The sequence below is a fragment of the Carcharodon carcharias genome, chromosome 14, assembly GCF_017639515.1.
Source record: "Carcharodon carcharias isolate sCarCar2 chromosome 14, sCarCar2.pri, whole genome shotgun sequence".
Classification (NCBI taxonomy): Eukaryota; Metazoa; Chordata; class Chondrichthyes; order Lamniformes; family Lamnidae; genus Carcharodon; species Carcharodon carcharias.
The window spans coordinates 103,473,777-103,498,244 of record NC_054480.1 but is presented as its reverse complement, the minus strand read 5'-3'; the positions used below and the strand labels follow the sequence as shown (position 1 = coordinate 103,498,244).

The 24,468-nt window shown below is 42.5% G+C and overlaps 1 protein-coding gene across 4 annotated transcripts in view; it reads right to left on the bottom strand.

Moving 5' to 3' along the window:
* LOC121286989 (zinc finger and BTB domain-containing protein 7A-like) overlaps positions 1-24,468 on the bottom strand; it is a 386,990-nt gene that overhangs the window by 86,922 nt on the left and 275,600 nt on the right. For 2 of the 4 annotated variants that reach the window (XM_041204398.1, XM_041204395.1), the window contains exon 1: positions 21,790-22,091. The exons of 1 other annotated variant lie outside the window; for it this stretch is intronic. Coding sequence is in view for 2 of the 3 variants with exons in the window: in XM_041204395.1 (XP_041060329.1) it covers positions 21,790-21,881 (92 nt within the window). In the remaining variant the exon portion in view is untranslated. Of the gene's footprint in view, positions 1-14,388; positions 14,526-21,789; positions 22,092-24,468 lie in introns of those variants that run through there. One more of the 4 variants, XM_041204396.1, reaches the window with a different exon arrangement.

The following is a 24,468-nucleotide window of genomic DNA, read 5'->3' as shown; positions in this document are numbered from 1 at the left end:
CACTTTGTCAACTCGCTGCATCACCTTTGAGATTTTCAAGTCTCTGCGCTCATCTACAATTTTCAAAAAATGTGTAATTTACAGTAAGCTGTCTTTCCATTTTAATCCACGTTTCTCCTCGTTTCACATCTATGTCACCCAAAAGTCTGTAACCATCTCACTGTTTATCACTTTGCTTGTTTTGTATCATCTGCGATCTTTATAATGCTGCTGCTCTCTGTACCGGAATCTAGGCTGCTTATAAAAATAGAAAAAAAAATCAAAATAGTGCCATGGGATTTTTTAACCGCCTTACAAGGCAGACAGGGCTTTGGTTTAATATCATACCTAAAAGACAGCATCTCTGACAATGCAGCACCCCCTCAGTCCTGCACTGTACTTTCAGCCTGATGAGTGCCTGAAGTGAACCCACAATCTACTGACTCAAAGGCTAGCAATTTAACATTTAAAGCTCCGTATCAAACAATGAAAATTTCACAGGATTGCCAATGACCAGCTTCATACCTGCCTCTCACCTCCTTCCCCTTTTGCATGTTGGTTTCAAAACAGTGTGATGTGGTATGGTTTTAAGGGAAAGACTCAAATTTGATAATTTAAGATATAAAGAAAATATTCTTCCACTTCATTGCTCAGCTTAACCCACTATTCTAGGATGAGATTAGCTAAAAACTATTTATAAATTTGACATTAAAGAAAAGTCAAAGATCAGTGAAATAAAACAAAAATACAGCACATTTTCTAGATTCGTAAGGGACCTCCTGGCATTGTCAAGCTGAGGCTCTGAGGAACATAACTGACCCATACACATATACATGTTGCATTTTACACACAGCCATCAGAAACAGGAGGTAGCAGTATCAGGCATGTTTACAAAGTGACAGGCTTTATTTCAAAATGATACTAGCAGCAAAAAAGTTACTTAAAATTAATTCTAATTCTAAGAATATAAGAACTGGAGGAGGTCTTTCAGCCCATCTAATTTGTCCCACCATTCGATTGTAGAACGTGGTTGATCTCTATCTTAACTCTTATTTACCTGCCTTGGATTCGTAATCTTTCATACCTTTACCCAAAATACTTTATCAACCTCAGTTTTGGAATTTTCAGTTGACCATCAGCCTCAAAAGCTTTTGGTTGGAAGGTTCCAGGTTTCCATTACCCTTTGTGTGAAGAAGTGCTTCCTGACATCACCCCTGAAATGGTCTCGCTCGAATTTTAAAGTTATTCTCCCTTGTTCTAGATACTCCCAAGAGAGAAAATAGTTTCTCTCTGATCTATCCTATCATTTTAAAAACCTCAATTAGATCACCCAGACTGGAAGCTCAAATTTCTTTATGTCAAGGGCTTTATGGATGTCCAACACACAACATGATTAGAGCAGTTAAGTTTGAACAAAAAAAAGTCAACTCGAACAGACACTTCAAGATCTTCTTGCTTTTTCATCCTCACATTGCAAGTCAGCCGTGGCTCAACAGGTAGCAATCCTGCCTCAGTAGGTTCTAGGCTCAAGTCCCACTCTGGAGAGTCAATCACATAATCTGAACTGACACTTCAGTGATGGTGGTGGGGGGAGGGAGGAGATTGTTGTGTGAAAATTGGCTGCTGCATGTCCTACATCGCAATAATGACCACACTGCCAGAAATACTTCACTGGCTGATACTTTTTGGGTCATCCTGTGTTGTGAATGGCACAATATAAATCTGATATAGAAACACACTCTGGGAGGCTTCTTAGTCAAACAAAACATACTTTATTTACACGAGAGCTTCCATAGCTGCCTGCGTCCAGCCAGCCCCTCATACAGCCACTTTTTCCCGAGGAAACGCCTCCCTAGAATTTATTCCACTGTGCAAGCCACACATTGGTTGAACAAGTCACATGATGCCTACTCAGTTGAACTGGTCTTAAAGTGACAGTCATCACATCTGAGTCCTTGCTTTAAGTTGCTAATGCATGAGAAGATTCTATAGGAATGTTAGAGGTTTTCGCACAGGCATTTATGGGGTTTCCAGAAACTACATAGAAACCCTTCTGCAGTAATATAAATAATATAGTCATGCATTTTTAAAAATTCCCACATTCCTTAACAATGGCAACTAAAAACACCCTGGGAGCTGCCTTTCCAGTTTGAGCTGGTCAACCCCACCCCAATGCCATCTGCCAATGCTTACCATCCCCAAGTAATGCAATGTGACACACAAGGAATTGGAAAATCACCAGCAACTTTTAACCCACCCATTTCCCAGAAGCCTCTGCCGCTTCCACAGAGTTCTCACAGATTTTCTATTCGGTAACTGTACCTAAAAAAAAGTCCATCCTTTGCAGGCTTCTACAATCTCAATATAAAACAAACCAGAAATAAAGAAAAATAACCACTCCTTTTTGCCCTGTCCCAAGTTAAACATAACCAGCAGCAGCAGCAATCACCATTTCTTCATCTTCCCTGGCCATTTTACTCTCTCCCGCTGTCATGTGGCTGCTCATAAGACTGCTACCTCACCAATGTGGTCTTCTTGATAATCTTAGACCCAGATGTTCACATGCCCATATCAGGGAGCCCAGCCTTTTAGAGCAACGAGTGGGTTCAAAACCAGATCTGATTCACATCAGCGCAAGTCCCACATACACAGGAAAAGCAAGATTTCCCTCTCACACAGAAGATCGAAGCCCCTTCCTTTTCCCTTCTCAAGTTAGGGAAATTGCAACTGTTCAGAATTCCTGGGCTTGGATGATGGCTGAAGGCAGGTTTGCAACTGGTGAAGAAAAAATGCTGCTCTCCGAATGTTGGATTTGATTCCATCGAGGAGCAGCATTTTTCATGCCCAGACATTTAAAGATTCAAGAATGCAAATAAGTGTGCAAGGAAAGGAGCCAATAGGAGCTTAGTTAACCCAATCAAAGCATCCTTGGGATGCAGGGATCTTGGAGAGTGATGGTTTTGGGAAATGGATGGAGGTGGGGGAGCCATGAGATCTTTAACTTGTTTACCATATGTAGGTTGGGTGGCAGCATGCACTGATTTTCTGTGTCTCACATAACTACTATTGCTAAATACTATTTAGAAACGTATTCTGTAACAGTAGCAAATATCTGACACCATGGGGCGGAAATTCCTGTGGGGACGAAATTAGAAGTTCACCCAAAATGCACCTATTCTGCTGGTGTCTATCAGCACTCAAATTTCTTGTCAATCTCATTAACATAAGCCAGAACCTAAAAATGGACATAAACAACCAGAAATCAGAAAAACGAGGAAGGTGTAGAACGCGAACTGTATACGAAATTCGAAACCATCTAGCTATCATTCAGGCACACTAAGAACAGCATGTTTAAAGGTCCTACAACCAGGAAAGTGTTTCCATTTTTAAGGGGATTCAAACTGTAGCATAAAAACATTCGAACAAAAACAGAAAATACAGAGCATGACTTAGTGAGGAGAAATAAATGCACAAAAACACAAGGAAAAATTACTTTGATTTTGGCTGTGGATAAAATTCTGGATGTAATTTTACACCAGTTTTAAATCAGTAATTGCAGGAAATTTGTAGGGATCCTTAGCCAGAGAAAGTCTTGACAGTGAGCCGGATGTGTTCGAGCACAAGGATTGATAAATGAGCGTAAGAGAAAAGAAATTAGGGTAAAGTGTAATTATGGGCCTAACAAACTTGTACTAGAATATCTTCAAGCTGGGTAATGGTTCTACACTACAACTTTAATGATTTGATGTAAGTACACAAGAAATTCAACCCATTTCTGAAGTTAGGACAGCAGGTTCCCCCAGAGTGTGCCAATATTTGTAGCGGTATCAATCTAGTCCATACCTCATACCATCCCCATAGTACCATAAGGCTGCAGAGCAAACATTGCTAGGGAGAAGGTGTCAGATCCTGATCCTGATCCAGTTTGAAATGAGCAGGGGACAATGATTAGAGGCAGGTTGCAAGACCATGGTTGGTGAGAATAAAGCAGGAGCTCCCAAGAAGGGGTCCAAGAAAGTCATCAAAAAGACACCGCTCAAGAGCAACAAAAGAGGGAGAGCGCCAGGAAGGAGAGTTACTCCATCGACATCTACGAAGTGATGAAGCAGGTTTACCCCGACACCGGCAACTCTTCTCGGGCCATGAGCATCATGAACTTGTTTGTCAATGACATTTTTGAGCGCACTGCGGGCGAGGCTTCCCGCCTGGCCCACCACAACAAGTGGCAAACCATCAGCTCCTGGGAGATCCAGACCGCCATGCGTCTGCTGCTGCCTGGGGAACTGGCCAAGCACACCATGTCGGAAGGCACAAAGGCAGTGACCAAGTACACCAGCTCCAAGTGAAAATCTCTTACTGAAAAACAAATAAACCTCCATTCCCCACTCTACAGATCTAGGTCCCAATTCTGCAGAGACCTTCCAGGCCTGCAAGGTTTAGCATCTCTCATGGGCTATGTGGAGAATTCTCCTATTCCCCCCATATATTGTAGATTAAAAATTTCTACCTAGCCTCTGCTCTCAATTTCACATTCAGGCCTGGAAGATTTGGGCTTCTAGAGCATTGCCCTAGTTTCCATGCCAGTCATGGTTAGAAAGTAAGAGCTTGCATTTCTATAGTATCTTTCACAACCTCAGGATGAGCCAAAGCACTTCGCAACCAATGAAGTATTTTTTGCAGCTTAGGCATTGTTGTGAAGTAGGAAACATGGCAGTCATTTTGCACACAACAAGATCCCCACAAACAGCAATGAGATAAATGACCATTTAATCCACAGGACACCAGGAAGAGCTTCCTGTCTCCTCTTTGAATATGTCACAGGATCTTACATGCCCACCTGAGAGAGGTTTAATGTCTCATCCAAAAGCCAACATCTCAGATGGTGCCGCACTCCCTCAGTCAAGCACCAAAGCATCAATCTGGATACCGTGCTCATGTCTCTGGAATGAGACTTAAATACATGGATTTCTGACTCAGAGGGAAGAGCGCTACTCACTGAACCTCAGCTGACCTAAGGCAGGCAAAGAATAAAGATCACGTCAGCTGTGAAGACAGTATGTGCTCAAAACTTTTTCATTGTAAAGTTATTCCTACTGCTGCAAACTGATGCTACTAAAGAGATTGATAAACAAATTCACAAAAGGCATCAATTGACCATAAATAAAAATGACTGGCAAGAAAACAAATATGGAGAATCCAGGGCACTACGCTCTGTCACAGCCCTTAATTTATGGCTGAGAACTTGAAGTAAACAACTGTCAATGTTGAGAAGTCCACAGTCTGCCCTTTGCCCCGAGCTACACACCTGGGATCTGCGGAACTTGTGCTTTTACTGTAGCAGTCAAACCCCATCCAGCTCACGCTCCCGCAAAAAACAGGACCCACACAGCAAAGCAGTTTCCTTCCAGTCAGAGAATACACAGTTTTTTTTTCAGTTGAGCCACTTTGCAAGTAGAGCAAGAACCAGAGGCAGGGGGCCATTCAGCCCCTTGAACTTGCTATGTCAAGAATGGCACAGGTCTGAATCCAGGTTTCCCTGGAGGTCAGAGTCTGCAAATAAGATAAACCATTCCCCCCACACCCCGCCCCCCCCTCAATTTTTCTCCTCCTCTTCCAAAGGTGATAATTTTCTGCTGCCCTTATAGTACCTCCTCCAAAATGGCTTTACTTCATGAGTGCTATTGAACTGAGGAGAGTGTCAAGATTCAGCCCAAACCTGTTCTCAGCTGAAACCCCCACACACAATAGCAAAGGTCTGGTGATTGGAATCAGAAGTGGGAACTTGGTGGCATTCTCACCACCTCCCAAAAGCACTTCTCTAATGCAAGAAACACTGTAGCCAATGGCAGTACCAGAATTGGCACTCAGGCCACCACTGGGGATGGGACCTGAGACTGGCTATTCCAGATGGCCTCACCTTAGTCACAGACAGCTTTAAGTAATGGCCAACAGGAAAGCTGACCAACAATTTAGGTATTAAAGTGGGCACATTTCAACCATCTTTACCTCCTGTCTGCAAGGACACTTTCGTTGGGAGACAACGAACAGTATAATTTATGGCAGCCTCTGAAAACGTTTCAATCAACTCCAGGTTCACATACATTTTTAATCTGCTGCAGGAAGGCTATTGTGGGTCTCAAAGGATTCCTGTACTGTTGGAGTTAGATATGGTAGCTGTTTGTAGAATGAACAATCACTGTTGCTGCTAATTTGAAGAGCTGTTTTCTAGCAATTTAAAATAAAATTATCCAAGTTTACGCAATGTTTTGCAAACTCTAATTTGTCCTTATCAATTGAAAATAGTTTTTTAAAAAAAAGTTACAAGTTTTAGATGAGGGAAATGTAAGACAAAGGAAACAAACCGTACGGAAAAAGACAGACTTGTGTTTATATAGCACCTCTCACAACCTCAGGATAAGTATTTGTTCAGTATTCCTGGGGTCTTGGGCATCACCATGAATAACATTAGACGCATTCTACAACCACTTGTATTTATATCATGCCTTTAACGTAGCAAAACGTTCCAAGATGCTTCATAGGAGCACAACCGGTCAACAATTGACACTGAATCACATTAAGGAGATATTAGAGAGGGAAACCAAAAGTTTGGTTAAAGAGGTAGATTTTAAGCAGTATCTTAAGCTTAATGGCCGGAATTCCAGAGTTTAAAGCCTAGGCAGCTGAAGGCACAGTCGCCAATGGTGAGGTGCAAAGGAAGTCAGGAATGTATGAGGGGCCAAAATTGGAGGAACGCAGAGTTCTCAGGAGGTTGTAGAGTTGGTGGAGGTTACATAGGTAGAGAGAGTGATGCCTTAGAGGAATTGGAACACCAGGATAAAGAATTTTAAAACTGGTGGTGGACTGGAGCCAACATAGTCAGCAAGCACAGGGACAGGATGAGTGAAAGGGACTTGATACAAGTTGGAATTCAGGGGCAGAGTCTTGGTTGGGCTAATGTTCATGGAGATATTCTGACCTGTGGCAAGCTTGATCACACACTTGCTCTTTGTAAAACAATTGATTGGAACGCCAACCGTTCCAATTTTCTCTTGTTTGGGGTTCACTTGGCAATTCAAATATCAATTGTTGAGTGTTAGCACAGACAGCAAGCTATTCACTTACAGGGGGCTTTGCAGCTGAATTTGATCCTGCCTACATATGGGCATTCTCTAACAAGTATCACTGAATCAAAAATCCTGGTTCATTAGAGACTCGGCAGGAGACTGCTGTGCCCCTTGCCAAGATTAGCTAATTCAGAATAGGTCAAAAATGTGATCCTGGGCTATTATAACGTGAATTATGTCATGTGGTATTTTGCATTTCAAAATAAAACCGACAGGTGTTACAAAAATAATTACTTTTGGGGAAAAAACAGGTATCGTTTTAGAGAAAAACGAAACAAAAAAAATCAGCCTGATCCCTGCTCCTGATCCTTACCTGGGTTTCAATGGGAGCGGCAGGGACAAGTTTGGCTTTGCGGACCCTCATGATCATGACCCTGTCAACAGAAAGCATGCATACTTGTGTGCCATGGACGGGCTGCTGTTAACAGCAAGACCCTTCGTCAGGATCCAAGACTCTTTACCCCAAGCATGCAAGACCAGTGTGAGATTATGCCCCAGAGTGCGAGAGAGCATACCCTAGAGTTTATCTACAGGGTGAGGGTCAGTGTCTCATAGCGGGGGAAAAAGGAGAAAATTAGAGAGAAAATAAAACTGGCTTCTGCAAGTCACAAGGGAACCTGAATATTGGGTGGGGTGCAATCAAATATTTTAAGAGAGGGCTTGCCCATGAGACACACCTGTGCATTAAGCTATTTGGCACCGACTCTGCTCTTCCCCCATTAGTGTTCAGGCTGTATTTTTAAATCCAAAAGCTTTCTCCAGTGTTATAACTTGGGATTCCTACAGATCATTTAATCTGAGCCTCTTTCAACAGTTATTTCTAAATTATTTGAAGTATATGAGCTCTCCAAGTGGTATGGTATTCCATACCTCAACACAGAAATCTCTCAATGGAAGGAAGATAAATGATAGGGCCCAGGTCTAGACATTTCTGTATACTAAAGGAGGCTTGATTCCATGTGCTGAACTTAGCCACCCTCGAGAGAACTTGACTAACCCAAGGGAAGCTGCCATTTTGAGTCAATCCAGTCATCTGGGGTCAGGGGTCATATGAAAGAAGAAAGCATGGATGGAAGAAAAATAAAATGATCTTGGTTCTGCCATTTATGAATGAGAGGACACATATGGAGGGAACCTCTGTTTCAAAACCCAAACCTATTCCATGATGACACACTGGGTAAGCAGGTCATTGACTGGCATGGTCAGGAGGGTCTTAATGTAAAAGGAGAAAAATACTCCACAGGAGTTACTTTTCTCATATGTTGCCAGATTTCTCCTGCATACTCAGTTCCAGCTAATGTTGGAGTCCCCAGCTAAATACTCGGGGTCAATCATCAATGATGCTGTGGAGTCTGACTGGGGGAACTGTTAGTTAAAATGTGTAAAAAAAAAAAACTTTTCCCAATGGGAAAGGGCACACTGCTCTGGAAATATTACAGGCTCCAGTTTTAGCTCCTTGCCCACTTGAGAATGAAGCACATCAGGGTTCACATCTGCTTCCTTCAGGTTCAAAATCACTAGTGGCCATTTTCGCAAACCACCACTCCCCTCCCTCCCTTTCAGCTGACTTCATACACACAGCTAGAAAAGAAATGTATAATTTTCAGAATTGTCTTTTAACCCAGTCCATTAGGTGTTGACAGATGCCACCAGATGCATGGTTGCCTACACCCTCCCTGCCAAACTAACTGCTATTAATCTTTCCGAAATTTCCAAAAGGTTTCCCAAAACGGACATTTACCAAGATACAACCATAACTGAGCATGTATCTGGAAATTTTACCTACATTCTTCATTAAATTAAAGTACCTTCAACCCTTCCCCTTCACATTCCTTCAAACCATATCAAAATAAAAGCACAGAACACAATGCCAAATGAAGTCACACTGAAGGTTCCTTGGTTTTTCAATGCAATGTGACTCAGTAGTGACCTTGGAACTGCATTTGGATAGAATGGAACGTTTTCACTTTGAATGTAGTGTGGAGCTTCCCACTACAGAATTCCAGACTCTCATGAAAAATGAAAACTCAAAAGCATCTATTCTTGTGTATGGAATTTAAAAAGAGTCCTATTTTGGTTGTCCTACATCTCCAGACACCAGGTGAAATATACGGTAGCCATCTGTCTTGTAAGATTATGGTTTGCGCGGTGGTGGTCAATTCTTAAGTGTGGTGTGGCTCCGTAGCTCCAGTCTGGCATAGCAGACTCTGGCATGGCAGTCTCTGCCACATTTGCTGCAGGGTAAGGCAGTGGGCTGAGAAGGTGCATGATTGTCTGGTGTCTGTTTTCTCTGGGCCCTCTTCTCGGCCAGCTGAGCTTTTCATTTCTGCTCACCTCTTCCAATGCCCTTCCAAACAGTCAGCATCCAGAGGTCATGGCCATCAGCAATTCTCAGTGTCAATTGCCATTTTGATGCTGATGGGTCAAACCAAACTCTTTACAGGCCTGAGAGCCTGTCCATTTGCCACTGAAGGTGGTCCTTGGCATGGAATGTAGCGTGACATCGTCAGTGTAGAGCAACTCTCTAAATACACCACAAGGATCACAGTGATATCATGAGGATGTATTCCTGAAGCTTTCATCCAAAGAACTCCCCAACCCAGGCTGTCTGTCTTCACTCATATTTTAAGAAGCAAAAATGTTCAAAGGAAATGGGAAAAAAATTCACACACGTTTTTGTTATTGATTTTTCTTCCGGGTCATTTGCTGCAGTGTCTGGGGGGGGCGGGGTGCGGCATGGGGAGTGGAGGGTGGGGGGTCAACCTTTAATTTCTGGAGTCTCCTGGACTATCTTTTCTGAATCCATTGTCTAACCTTTTATCTCCATAGCACATAGTGATGCCCTTTGACCCCAACTGAGAAACAAGCCACAGCTTCCTGTTATGACAAGCACCTTCTCCTTACACACAGTAGATATATGCAGTGCATACAAACTTAACAATTAGGAGCAGCTGTAGGCCACTCAGCCCCTCGAGCCTGCTCCGCCATTCGATAAGATCGAATTTAACCTCAACTCCACATTCTCGCCTACTCCGGATAACTTTCCACCCCTTGCTTATCGAGGCTCTGCCTTAAAGATATTCAAAGACTCTGCCACCACCACCTTTTGAGGAAGACAATTCCAAAGTCTCACAACCCTCAGAAATTTTTTTTCCTCATCTCTTTCTTAAATGGGCAACCCCTTATTTTAAAACAGTGGTCCCTAGTTCTAGGTTCTCCTGCAGGGGGAAATATCCTTTCCACATCCACCCTGTCAAATCCCCTCAGGATCTTATATGTTTCAATCAAGTCACCTCTTACTCTTCTAAACTCCAGCAGATACAAGCCTAGCCTATCCAACCTTTCCTCATAAGACAACCCACCCAATCCAGGTATTAATTTAGCAAACCTTCTCTGAACTGCTTTTAAATGGCATTTATATCTTTTCTTAAATAGGGAGGCTAAAACGGCACACTGTATTCCAGATGTGGTCTCACCAATGCTATGTTTAACTGAAGCATAACCTCCCTACTTTTGTATTCAATTCCCTTCACAATAAATTATAACATTCTAGTAGCTTTGCTAATTTCTTGCTGCACCTGCCTACTAACCTTTTGCACTTCATGCACTAGGGCACCCTGATCCCTCTGCATCTCAGAGCTCTAAATCTCTCATCGTTTAGGCAATAAACCCCTTTTTTATTCATCCTGCCAAAATGAGCAACCTCACATTTTTCCACATTATACTCCTTTTGCCAGATCTTTGCCCACTCACCTAACCATTGATATCCTTTTGTAGTCTCCTTATGTCCTCTTCACTATTTACTTTCCTACCTATCTTTGTGTCATCAGCAAATTTAGTAACCATTTTTTCGGCCCCTTCATCCAAATCATTTTTATAAATTGTAAAAAGTTGAGGCCCCAGCACTGATTTCTGTGGCACACCACTGTTCACATCCTGCCAATAACCCATTTATGCCTACTCTGTTTCCTGTTAGCTAGCTAATCTTCTATCCCTACCAATATGTTACCCTCTACATGAGCTTTTATTTTCCGCAATAACCTTTTATGAGGCACCTTATCAATGGCTTCTGAAAATCCAAGTATAGTACATCCACCGGTCCCCCTTTATCCACAGCACCTGCGACTTCTTCAAAGGACTCCAATAAATTGGTTAAATATGATTTCCCTCTCACAGTGCAAGACTGGAATATCTCAAAACGCAAAATGAATGAGGTATATTTGGCTGGAATTAAACTATGCAGCAAAATGTGCCCCATTAGACTAACAGCAACAATGGATTTTTCACAGCACCTTTACATATAGTAAAAACATCCCGAGATTTCACAGGAGTGTTATCAAAACAAAATTTGACACCAATCTACCAACAATAATAGTGAGGAAAGAGAAGTACAGAGGCAAAGAGGTTTAGAGAGGGAATTCCAGAGCTTAGAGCAATTGAAACAATTAAATTCAGAAACGTGGAAGAGGTCAAAATTAGAGTGCAGAGATTTTGGGAGTGTCGTAGGGCTGGAGGGGTTACAGAGGCAGGAAGGGGCAAGGCCATGGAGGGATTTGGAAGAAAAATAAGAATCTTAAAATTGGGATGTTGTTGGGCAGAATGCAGGATTAAAACTTTCTCCATAGGCCTGCAAATTTCTCCTTTTCTAAGTATTTACTCAATTCCTTTACGAAAGTTACAGCTAAATCTGCTTCCACTGGCCTTTCTGGCAGTGCATTCTAGATCCGAACATACACATACCTAAGTGACTGGTAGAGGTCTGGTTGAAATATGGTTACTCTGTAATTGTAAACTTCTACCTTACTGAGGTGACTTTCAGCATGTGATACCATCATCTGTTTGCTGTATTCGACCAATTGGGAGTTCTGCAGGGTTAAGCCCTTACCTTACAGCCCTCCAACCACAGTTAACTATATTAATAGAGTCACAGTAAGGAACTACATAAAGGAACTAAACTACATACGTTCTTCAAATGATGTACAGAAAGTTTTCTTTTTGCTGCTTTCACTTCTAACTCACATGTTTTCCCAGCAATCCATGTACACCAACAAAGAAACTATCCTATTACGATTAAGTGGACTACATCAAAATATTATCTGAGGGAATCTGTGCTGACGTTAGAAAGTCAGACTTACATTTACTAACTCCTTTCACGACATCAGGGCTGAAAGGCTTGACAGCCGAGAAGTACTCTACATTGGAGAGACCAAACGTAAACTAGGCGACCGCTTTGCAGAACACCTGCGGTCTGTCCGCAAGAATGACCCAAACCTCCCTGTCACTTGCCATTTTAACACTCCACCCTGCTCTCTTGCCCACATGTCTGTCCTTGGCTTGCTGCATTGTTCCAGTGAAGCCCAACGCAAACTGGAGGAACAACACCTCATCTTCCGACTAGGCACTTTACAGCCTTCCAGACTGAATATTGAATTCAACAACTTTAGGTCTTGAGCTCCCTCCTCCATCCCCACCCCCTTTCCGTTTCCCCCTTCCTTTTGTTTTTTTCCAATAAATTATACAGATTTTTCTTTTCCCACCTATTTCCATTATTTTTAAATATTTTTAAATCTTTTATGCTCTCCCCACCCCCACTAGAGCTATACCTTGAGTGCCCTACCATCCATTCTTAATTAGCACATTCGTTTAGATAATATCACCAATTTAACACCTATGTGTTCTTTTGTTCTGTTGTTTGTGACATCTTTTGATGATCTGCTTCTATCACTGCTTGTTTGTCCCTACAACCCCCTCCACTTCTCTCTCTCTCTCTCTCTCCCCCCCACCCCCCACACACCTTAAACCAGCTTATATTTCAACTCTTTCTTGGACTCGAACTCAAGTTCTGTCGAGGGGTCATGAGGACTCGAAACGTCAACTCTTCTTCTCTGCCGATGCTGCCAGACCTGCTGAGTTTTTCCAGGTAATTCTGTTTTTGTTTTGAATTTCCAGCATCCGCAGTTTTTTTGTTTTTACTCTTTGAAGTGTACTTACTATTGTATTATAAGAAACACTAGCCAATTTACAGACAAGCTCCCACCAACAGCAATGTGATAGTGATCAGGTAATCTGTTTCAGTGGTGTTGGTTGTAGGGTAAATATTGTCTAGGACACCTGGGATAAACCTTTAAAATAAAATGATCTTTTATGTCCACCTGTGAGGCCAGACAGAGATTTGGTGCAATGTCTCATCTAAAAGACATTCTTCTGACAGTGCAGCACTCCTTCAATACTGCATCGTAGTGCCAGCCTGGATTATTGTGCTCAAGTCTCAAGGCTTGAATTCATAACCATCTGGCTCAGAGGTGAGAACGCTACCAACTGAACCAGGAAGGTCATTCTGAATAAGTTTTCAGCAAAGCTGAAGTCAACACTGAAGCAGTCCATGCCCAAATGCAGCAAGACCTGGACAATATCCAGGCTTGGGCTGACAAGTAGCAAGTAACATTCACGCCACACAAGTGTCAGGCGATGACCATCTCCAGCAAGAAAGAATCCAACCATTGCCACTTGATGTTCACTGGCATTACCATCGCTGAATCCCCCACTATCAACATCCTGGAGTTACCATTGACCAGAACCAGAACTGGACTAGCCATATAAATACTGTGGCTACAAGAGCAGGTCAGAGGCTAGGAATCATGCGACAAGTAACTCACCTCCTGACTCCCCAAAGCCTGTCCACCATATACAAGGCACAAGTCAGGAGTGTGATGGAATACTCTCCACTTGCCTGGATCAGTGCAGCTCCCACAACACTGAAGAAGCTGGACACTGTCCAGGGCAAAGCAGCCCACTTGATTGGCATCACATCCACAAACATTCACTCTCTCTACCACCGATGCACAGTAGTAGTATGTACCATCTACAAGATGCACTGCAGGAATTCACCAAGCCTCCTTAGACAGCACCTTCCAAACCCATGACCACTACCATGTAGAAGGACAAGGGCAGCAGATAGATGGGAACACAACCACCTAGATGTTCCGCCCCAAGTAACTCACCATCCTGACTTGGAAATATGTTGCTGTTCTTTCATTGTCGCTGGGTCAAAATCCTGGAACTCCCTCCCTAACAGCACTAACTACACCACATAGACTGCAGCAGTTCAAGAAGGCAGCTCACCAGCACCTTCTCAAGGGCATCTAGGGATGGGCAATAAATGCTGGCCCAGCCAACGAAACCCACATCCTGCAAATCAATAAAAAAAAATAAAAATGTACAGATTTTCATATATGTAACTTTACTCTTATTTTGTCTGTTTTAATAACCAGCCATAGGCACTCACTTTAGTGTTGTGGGCATTGGCTGGAACGTCTCAGTCTCAGCTGAGTGTTTACAATTCTATGAGCTGGGAGGACATCTGAAGGTAAAACCCTGAGAAGGAGTAAGCGCATGAGTGTCCAGTTATTGAAAACAGTAATCCTGAAAACAGACAAGAAAACAGACAATTTTTAGCGCTTCTGAACCATGAGAGAATAGTTAGAATCACGACCAGGAGATCCGCTTTTGTCCAGTAATCCTCTTGTCAAACCATGTATGGTGCTGTTGTCATTATGTTACTGGACTACCTGGACTATTAATCCAGAGAAGAGGAACTCAAATCCAATGATGACTGTTTGAGAATTTGAATTCAGTTTAAAATAAGTCTGGAAATAGAATGCTGGCATCAGTAAAAGGGACAACAAAGCTGGTGGATTGTCATAAGAAAAACCCAATACAAAATTGGCTGAGCGATAGGAAACAGATAGTAATGGTTAATGGGTATTTTTCAGGCTGAAAGACTGTTTGTAGTGGAATTCCCCAGGGGTCGGAATTGGAACTGTTGCTTTTCCTGATATATACAAATAATCTAGATCTTGATGTGCAAGGGACAATTTCAAAGTTTGCGGATGACAAAACTTGGGAGAATTGTAAACTGTGAGGAGGACAGTGTAGAGCTTCAAAAGGGCATGGACACATTGGTGGAGTGGGCAGATAGGTGGCAGATGACGTTCAATGCGAAGAAGTGTGAGGTGATACACTTTAATACAAAGAACATAGAGAGACAGTATAACATAAAGGATACTATTTTAAAGGGTGTGCATGAGCAGAGAGACCGGAGTGTATATGTATATAGGTCAATAAAGGTAGCAGGACAGGTAGAGAGAGCTGTTTCTAAAGCATACAGTATTCTAGGCTTCATTAATAGGGGCATAGAGTACAAAAGCAGGGAGATTATGGTGAATTTGTATAAGGCACTAGTTAGACCTCAGCTGGAGTACTGGGTGCCACATGAGAGGAAGAATGTGAAAACATTGGAGAGTGCAGAAGAGGTTTACGAGAATGGTTCCAGGGATGAGACACTTCAGTTGTGAGGAAAGATTGGAGAAGTTGGGACTGTTTTCCTTGGGGAGGAGAAGGCTAAGAGGAGACTTGATACAAGTTTTCAAAATCATGAGGGATCTGGATAGAGTAAATAGGGAGAAGCTGTTCCTACTCGTAAATGGATTGAGAACCAGAGGGCATAGTTTTAAGTGTTTTGCAAAAGAAGCAAATGCAAGGTGAGAAAAAAACTTTTTCATGCAGCGAGTAGTTAGGGTTTGGAATGCACTGCCTGGAAGTGTGGTGGAGGCAGGTTCAGTTGAGGCATTCAGAAGAGCATTGGATTATTATTTAAATAGAATCAATGTGCAGGGTTATGGGGAAAAGGCAGGAGGTTGGCACTAAATAAAAATTCTCAGAGAGCTGGTGCAAACATGATGGGTTGAATGGCGTCCTTCTACACTAACAGTTCTGTGATTCTGGTTTACACTAACGTCACTTAGGGAGGAAAAGTTTCTCCATTCTGGCCTATAAGTGACTCCAGTCCCATGCCTGTGTGGTGAACTCTTAACTCTGAAGTGGCCTAACAAACCACTTAGTTGTATCAAACTGCTGGATAGGCCCCATCTAACAGCATCGTGAGAATATCTTCACCACAGGGTTTAGAAGAAAGGTCCATCACTACCTTCTCAAGGGAAGCCAAGGATGGGAATGGTAGTAAATGGGAATGATAATGGCAATGAAAAGGCTGAATGCACTGGATACTGCAAAGGCTATGGGGGCCCTAAAACATCCTAGCGATGGTACTGAAGCCCACTGCTCCAGAGCTAGCTGAGCCCAACAGCCAAGCTGTTCTGGTACAGTTACAACACTAGCAACTACCCGACAATACCCAGCTTCATCCTGTCCACAAAAAGGACAAATCCAAATCAGAATAATTATCACCCTATCAGCCTGCTCTTGATCATCAGCAAAGTGATGAAGCTGCTGTTGACAGTGTAATCAAGTGGCATTTACTCAGCAAAACCTGCTCACTGATGCTCAATCTGGGTTCCACAGCCACAGTCCAAACATGGACAAAAGAGATGAACTCCAGAGGTGAGGTGAAAGTGACTGCCCTTGACATCAAGGCAGCATTTGACTGAGTGTGGCATCAAGGAGCCCGGGCAAAACTGGAGTCAATAGGTATCAAGGGGAAAACTCCCCACTGGTTGGAGTCGCACCTTGCACAAAGGAAGATGGTTGTGTTGTTGGAGGTCAATCATCTCAGTCCCACAACATTACTACAGAAGTTCCTCACAGTAGTGTCCTAGGCCCAACCATCTTCAGCTGCTTCATCAATGACCTTCCCTCCATCAGGTCGGAAGTGGGAATGTTCGCTGATGGTTGCGCAGTGTTCATTACCATTCATGATTCCTCAGATGCTGGAGCAGACAGCAAGATATGCAGCAAGATCTAGACAACATTCAGGCTTGAGCTTATAAGTGGCAAGTGCCATGCAAAGACCATCTCCAACAAGAGAGAATCTATCATCTCACTTTGGTAAACAATGACATTTGCATTGTTGAATTCCCTCACTATCAACATCCAGGGCACTATATTGACCAGAAACTGAATTGACCAGTCACATAAATACTCTGGCTACAAGAGCTGGTCAGCAAGTAACTCTCCTCCTAACTCTTCAAAGCCTGTCCAACGTCCACAAGGCACAAAGCGGGAGTAAGATGGGATATTTCCTACTTGCCCGGATGAGAGCAGCTCCAACGATACTCAGGAAGCTTAACACCATCCAGGACAATGTAGCCTACTTGACTGGCGCCCATTCGCTCAACTTCAACATTTACTCTCTCCATCTCTGGCACACAGTGGAAGCAGCGTGCTTCATATACAAGATGTGCTGCAGCAACTCACCAAGGCTCCTACCACCTTCTACCACTTAGAAGACCAAGAGCAACAGACACATGGGAACACCACCACCTGCAAGTTCCCCTCCAATTCACATACCGTCCTGACTTGGAACTATATTGCCATTCCTTCACTGTTGCTGGGTCAAAATCCTGGAACTCTTTCCCTGACAGTATTGGGGTGTGCCTGCGACACATGAACTGCAACAGTTCAAGAAGGCATCTCACCACAACCTTTTTAAGGGCAATTATGGATGGGGCAATAAATGCTAACCTTGCTAGCGACGCCCACATCCCATGAAAGAGCAGAAAGAAACTGCCAGCCTCAAATAGCAACACCCACATCCCGAGAATTAATTTCTTAAGAAGTGCTGATGTGTGGGCTTGGAGTGGGCTGAAGCATGAGATATGGCAGTGTCATCAGCCCATGGTGTAACAGTCTCTGTGTGAATGTACACATACATAAATGGCAGCATGAAAAAAGAGCAGGGTGGGGGTTACCAATTACCCCAACAAGTCAAAAATGGAGGTGGGGGGGGGAAGGCTGGAGAGATTTCAAAGAGAAGCGACTAAAGCTAAACTTAAACACAAAAAGAGTTATAACTAGATAGATAAATCAATCAATCTAAACATAGTAATTATGCTAAAATTATAGTTGCTATGGAAATGGACCAGTGACACTATTCGGCTGAGAGATTGGAGATGGCACTTCAGATAACTTCAGAACTCCAGCACGATTTCAAAGGAATTCTGCAAGACACATCAGATGACACTGTCCTTGCAGTTCCCCAAAGAAATGATCAAGCAGAGTCAGCATGGCTTCATGAAGGGGAAATCAGGCCTGACAAATTCATTAGAATTCTTTGAGGACACAACAAACAGGATAGATAAAGGGGAACCAGTAGATGTAATATTTTTGGATTTCCAAAACACTTTCGATAAGTTACACACATAAGGCTACTTAATAAGATAACAGCCCATGGTGTTGGGGGTAGTATATTAGCATGGATAGAGGATTGCTTAGCTAACAGAAGACAGAGATTGGGATAAGGGGGCATTTTCAGGTTGGCAACCTGTAACTAGTGGAGAGCCACAGGAATCAGGTGCTAGGGCTACAATTATTTACAATATATATTAATGCATTGGATGAGGGAAGTGAATGTACTATTGCCAAATTTGCAGATTACACAGAACAAGGTGGGAAGGCAAGCTGTGAGGATGACACAAAGAGTCTACAGAGGGAGATAGACAGGTTAAGTGAGTGGGTAAAAACTTGGCAGATGGAATATAATGTGAGAAAATGTGAGGTTATGCATTTTGGCAAGAAGAAGGAGCTGAATATTATTTAAGTAGAGAAAGACTGCAGAAAGCTGCAGTATAGAGGGATTTTGGAGTCCTCGTGCATGAATCCGAGAAAGCTAACATACAGGTTCAGCAGGTAACAGGTAAGGCAAATGGAATGCTGGCCTTTATTTCAAAGGGAATGGAGTATAAAAATAGGGAAGTCTTGCCAAAACTATACAAGGCACTAGTTAGACCACACCTAGAATACTGTGAACAGTTTTGGATCCCTTATCTAAGCAAAGATATACTGGCATTGGAGGCAGTCCAGAGGAGGTTCACTAGGTTGATCCCGGGTATGGAGGGATTTTCTTATGCGGAGAGGTTGAATAGGTTGGGCCTGTACTCATTGGAGTTTAGAAGAATGAGAGGCGACCTTATTGAAACGTATAAGATTCTTAGGGGGCTTAACAGGCCAGATGCTGAGAGGTTATTTCCCCTTGTGGGAGATTCTATGACCAGAGGGCATAATCTCAGAGTAAGGGGTCACCCAGTTAAAGCAGAGATGAGGAGGAATTTCTTCGTTCAGAAGGTAGTGAATCTGTGGAATTCTTTACTGCAGAGGGCTGTAGAGGCTGGGTCATTAAGTATATTCAATGCTGAGATAGACAGATTTTTAATCAGTAAAGGAATCAAGGGTTTTGGGGAAAAGGCAGGAAAGTGAAGTTTGAGGATTATCAGATCAGCCATGATCTCAGTGAATGGCAGGGCAGACTCGGTGGGCTGAATGGCCTATTTCTGCTCCTATGTCTTATGGTCTTAAAGGTGCACAGAGAAGAGTTGCCAGTCTCCTGGTCTGAATGCCACCTATGAAGGGAGGTAGCCTAAATACATTAATGTGCAAAACAAACAAGGCTTGCCTGCATCAAAACAGATGAACAAAATTCAAATGAGTCAGCTGTGGCTCAGTGGGTAGAACTCTTGCATCTGAGTCAGGAAGCAGTGGGTTCAAGTCCTACTCCATGGGCTTGAGCACATAATCTAGGTTCATACTCCAGGGCTGAGGGAGTGTTGTACTGCCTAAGGTGCTGTCGTTTGGATGTGGCATTAAATTGGGTTCTTGGCTGCCCGTTCAGTTTGAGGTAAAAGATCACATGGCACTGTGTGAAAAAGAGTAAGGGAGTTCTCCCCGTTGGCATGACCAATATTTATCCCTCAACTGATGCCTGAAACAGATTATCTGGTCATTTGTTTCAATGCTGTTTGTGGGATCTTGCTGTGTGCAATTTGGATGCCATAGTTCCTAACATTACAGGAGTGACTGCACTTCAGAAAAGTACTTCATGACATCCTGAGTGCATGAAAGGATATAAAGGCAAGTTCTTTCTGTAAACTTCATTATATAAACAAAAAGGTATAGTCTACCCTGAACCACACTTACAATCTTGAAAAATAGATGCCGAGGAGGGTAGATTCAAAAGGGTGGTTAATTTCTGAAATTTAACAAGTACCAGGCAAACAAACAAACAAAGTCACTGGAGAGGAAAATGATTGGCACACAATATAGGTCCAAATGCTCAAAAAAATATGGACACTAACTTTTGATTCCTGAATGATACTGTATTTGGAATGTACCAGAGAATAAAGTACACTTAGCTTATAAAGGAGTACATAAAATAAAATAATGCAAATGCACCAATGTTGTAATATACCACAGTAATTCCGCATTGTGTGTTAATATTATCACTGCTCAGTATCTACAACCCCACCCAGTCAGCCACCCTGCTTTTAACTCAGTTATTGATTAGAATTATTATTCCTCTGCTGTGCCTTCTCTATATTTAACTAATCTTTTCTACTTTGGTCTTTTGCTTTAAGTGGCAGTTGCCAAGTTCACTCTGAAAAGGGGTGGGTCTTGGGTTTTTTTTTGGCAGCCGAAGTTCCTGGTTCAGCCACTTCTGGTGTAGTCAAATTATGTGGGGGAGGGAGCAGAAAGATGACTGTGCTGCAATAAAAATGTCCTCGCTATCGAGCTGCGAAACCTCAGCAAGAACTTTTACTGAAGTGACCCTTCAGCTCCATTTTGGATCTAAGTAGCCAGTATCCATCTTTCAGGAGACTATTCAACTGCAGGAGAGGCATCTGAGAGCAGCCCAATCTACTCCTGACCCAGTACCACACACTTTCCAGTCAGAGTCATTGGCTAGAATCAGAAGAGTGAAATTTTGCTGATTCCTCCCCCTAAACTCATGCAAGAGACCAAAATAGTGTCCCCACTTCTACCCTATCTGGCTAACTCAACAGAGATACCATGGATCAAAGCTTACTGGGTGTAGCTTCATTTGGCTCAGAACCACATCATTTACTCATTGGACCTTTTCACAATTCAAGAATATTTTAAATAAAGCTTGGATAAAACATCTTAGCACCAAACAAGCTCACCAAGGCCACTGTCACACTGCCAGTAAGGTCACTGTACCCTGCTCTGTGTAGCAGCATGATTAATGAGTTTACCAGACAACCTACCCTTTTAAAATTGGGTTTTTTTCTATTCTACATAAAAGCCAACCATATGAGATGAAAGAATTTGCCTAAACTGATGGGGTCAGGCTTTTACCTTCGAGGTCCAATCACATTACTGTGGCAGACCAGAATTATATTTTAGCCCAGCAGAGCCACTAAAAAGGAATTTCCAGGAGAAAAACACAATGGACCCCAGGAGATTAAATTGTTACTCACAACCTATGATCTTGTGCATTCTTGTACGCTGATTAAAAAGCAGTCTACCATCTGCTATACAAACATGCAAGACCAAAGCTCCTTCAGAAAAGGCGAGCTAACAGAGGCCCATTTTAGGAGTCTCTGAAAACAGCAAGTACATAAAACATCACTGTGCAATTCTGAGAAATAGGGAGGTTTTAAGAACTTAATGACAGGGAATACCATAACCAGCTCAAGGGAAAAGAGGTACATGGCATGTACGGGTTCTCGGGGACACACAGGGGCAGACAAAACCAAATCAATACTGAGTTTCTCCAAAAAGGTTGGGGCACAAAGAGAGAGGCCAATCACACCGGGATGTGTTGATCTGTTCTTATCGGACTCAAGAGCAAGATGGAGTCAGGAGTAGGTTGTCCGGTGTGGTTGGAGTGGGTTGTAACACTGTGAAGCAAAGAAAGTTTAAAAACAAAACTACTCACATCTTATGACTGATATTTCGCTTTTTCTGCTGGTCTTTGCAGTTGATCTTTTTGTAATATTTCTGTTTCAACAGCATTGAAGAAGACATCATTGTGAACCAGCTGGAGGAGTTTAATTGTACCTGACAGTACGAGGAAGCTAAATTATCAGACTCAAGTTGATCTTAACTAAAAACATCACAAAAATCTCAAGATACTCAAAACGAAAAAGGACGATCTTTTGCTGGTGCCAACTCAGGTTCCTCGCACTACAAGGTTCAATAACTCCTCCCAGCCAGCACCTTGCGTGTTAATGATTGTATCTTCACTGGGATTAATTTAGGTCTCACACTGACGAGGCTCAGTGACTCCTCCCAGCCAAACACACAGAACCACCCTTTAACACAAGGAAGCAACTTCTTTCACTGATTGAAAGAGCCTACACACCAAAACTGAAACTCCATGCAATGAAATTTAAATCAATTTTTAAAAAAAAGTACAGCTGCTTTATAGCCTCAAGCTGTATTTTCAGTAATTCTCATGCCAGTTTTTATTGTAAAAATGAAATGGATAATCCCTTTCTGCATTGGGTGGGGGGGGGGGGGGGGGGTGGTGGCGGCGGAAGTGTAGATCCCGAAAGACTTGACTCAGTACTCAAAAGTTTCACTATGGGTTAACTTGGCAAGCACCAGCTTGCTGCTGGCTGTTCTTACTGATTGGTGGGCCGATCCAAGATCAACTAGAAATAGTGCTATAGCAACAACAAGACCTGAAGCACAAAGATGGTCAAATGCATGACCAGATTCACATGGGCATCAGATGAAGAGACATCGTTGGCACTCAGTGCCCAAATTGTTTAGGTTTAAACAAACTAATTTTTTGTTAGCGAACGAGGGTGGCTTGTGCCCAATAAAATACCAGCACTGTGCAAGTAATATGACACAGTTTGACTCAGCCCCTCCCTGCAATTCCCTCACCACTGTGGTTAAAGTGCAAGAAAGCTCAACCGTTTTATTCTGTGACGACCCAGCTTTTAAAGGGGAAGCATCACCACAAATGGCAACTTTTCTGGCAAGCCCGGTTCCTGGAACAGCCTGCTTTAAGAACGAAGACAACCAAGTTGTCAGCTGTGGGCAGTTTTGCTGCTGTTCCTAATTTACCAAAGGCGTTTTCATATCTTCAAATTGCAAGAAAATTTAGAAGTCAATTCATGGCATCAGATCATTGCATTATACATAAACGTACAATGTCTGGAAAGTCCTTTAATAACAGCTTCAATGTCCCTTTAAATAATTCCAAAAATTTCTTCACCTTTTGTCTCGCTCTCCCTATCCAATATACACATTTTCTCTCTCTCTCTCTTCCCCCTGGTCAGATCAACGTGGTTGGATTATGTGAAACATCCAGCAACAACCTCAGGAGCGATTTGCACATTCAAGTAACAAAGTAACAGCCTGGAGCTTTGTTGCAGTCCCCAAAAATTCAAGCCATTTTGGCTACACCCAATCTAATAATCCTGTTGTAATCCAGGACACAGTAACACGATTAAGAATACAGGGATAATAGTTTTAGTTTATTAACAAACATTCAAGAACGTATTAACAGCATTGCATAATCTAGACTGATATTTCAGTGCAGTGTTAAGTGGGTGCTGCAGTGTTGGATGTCTTGTCTTTTGAAAGAGATGTTAAACTGAGGCCTCAATCTGTCCTCTCAGGCGGATATCAAAGATCCCACTGCACTATATTGAGGAGCAGCAGGGGATTTCTTCCTGGTGTTCTGGCCAATTTTTACCCATCAACCAACATCACAAACAGATTGTCTTGTCATTATCACATTGCTGTTCAGCTGTCTTGTTTCTTATATTACAGCAGTACTGATATTTTAAATGTACATCATTGTGAAAAGCTCTATACAAACACAAGTCATTCTTTTAACTTTTCAAAATCACCATTTGGAGCCATGAATTGAACAACTACTGATTCAAATGGCTGTTCAAATTCTTCAGCAAATGACACTTCCAAATCTCAATGTAAACTGCAGGCAGTAAATCAAGTGGAGGGAACAAAATGGGTTTTTGCATTACATTTACATTCTATTAAACATAGTGGGGTTGATATTGGTCTTAGTCAGTAACATAAAACTGGTGATAATGAACTGGCAGCCTGTTCTCTAGTGACTTCCACTGAGTATAAAAAAAATCATCTGATGTATTGTCATTTACTTGTCATTCATTTTGTGTGATCGTTGATGCCCAATTTTCACCCTGTGTCCAACTGGGAGGGAGGGGGATATCTCAGCCGAATTCTCTCTTACTGTTCCTTTGATGGTGTTGAAATAGCCAAAGAACAAGTTGAAAGACCTAGGGGTTTTAGTAGACTCTCTATGCAGAGAGGGTGTGTGTCAGCCATGGCTCAGTGGACAAAACCAGGTTCAAGCCCCACTCCAAAATTTGAGCACAAAAATCAAGGCTGACATGCCAGTGCAGTATTGAGGAAGCACTGCACTGCCAAAGGTGTTGCCTTTTAGATTAGATGTTAAACCAAGACTCCATAACCTGTTTGGGTGTATGTAAAAGGTCCCATGGGACTATTTCAAACTTAAGCAAGGGAGTTATCCTGGTGTCATGGCCAATATTGATCCCTCGATTGAAATCACACCAAAAAAACAGATTATCTAGGCGTTGCTGTTAGCGGGAGC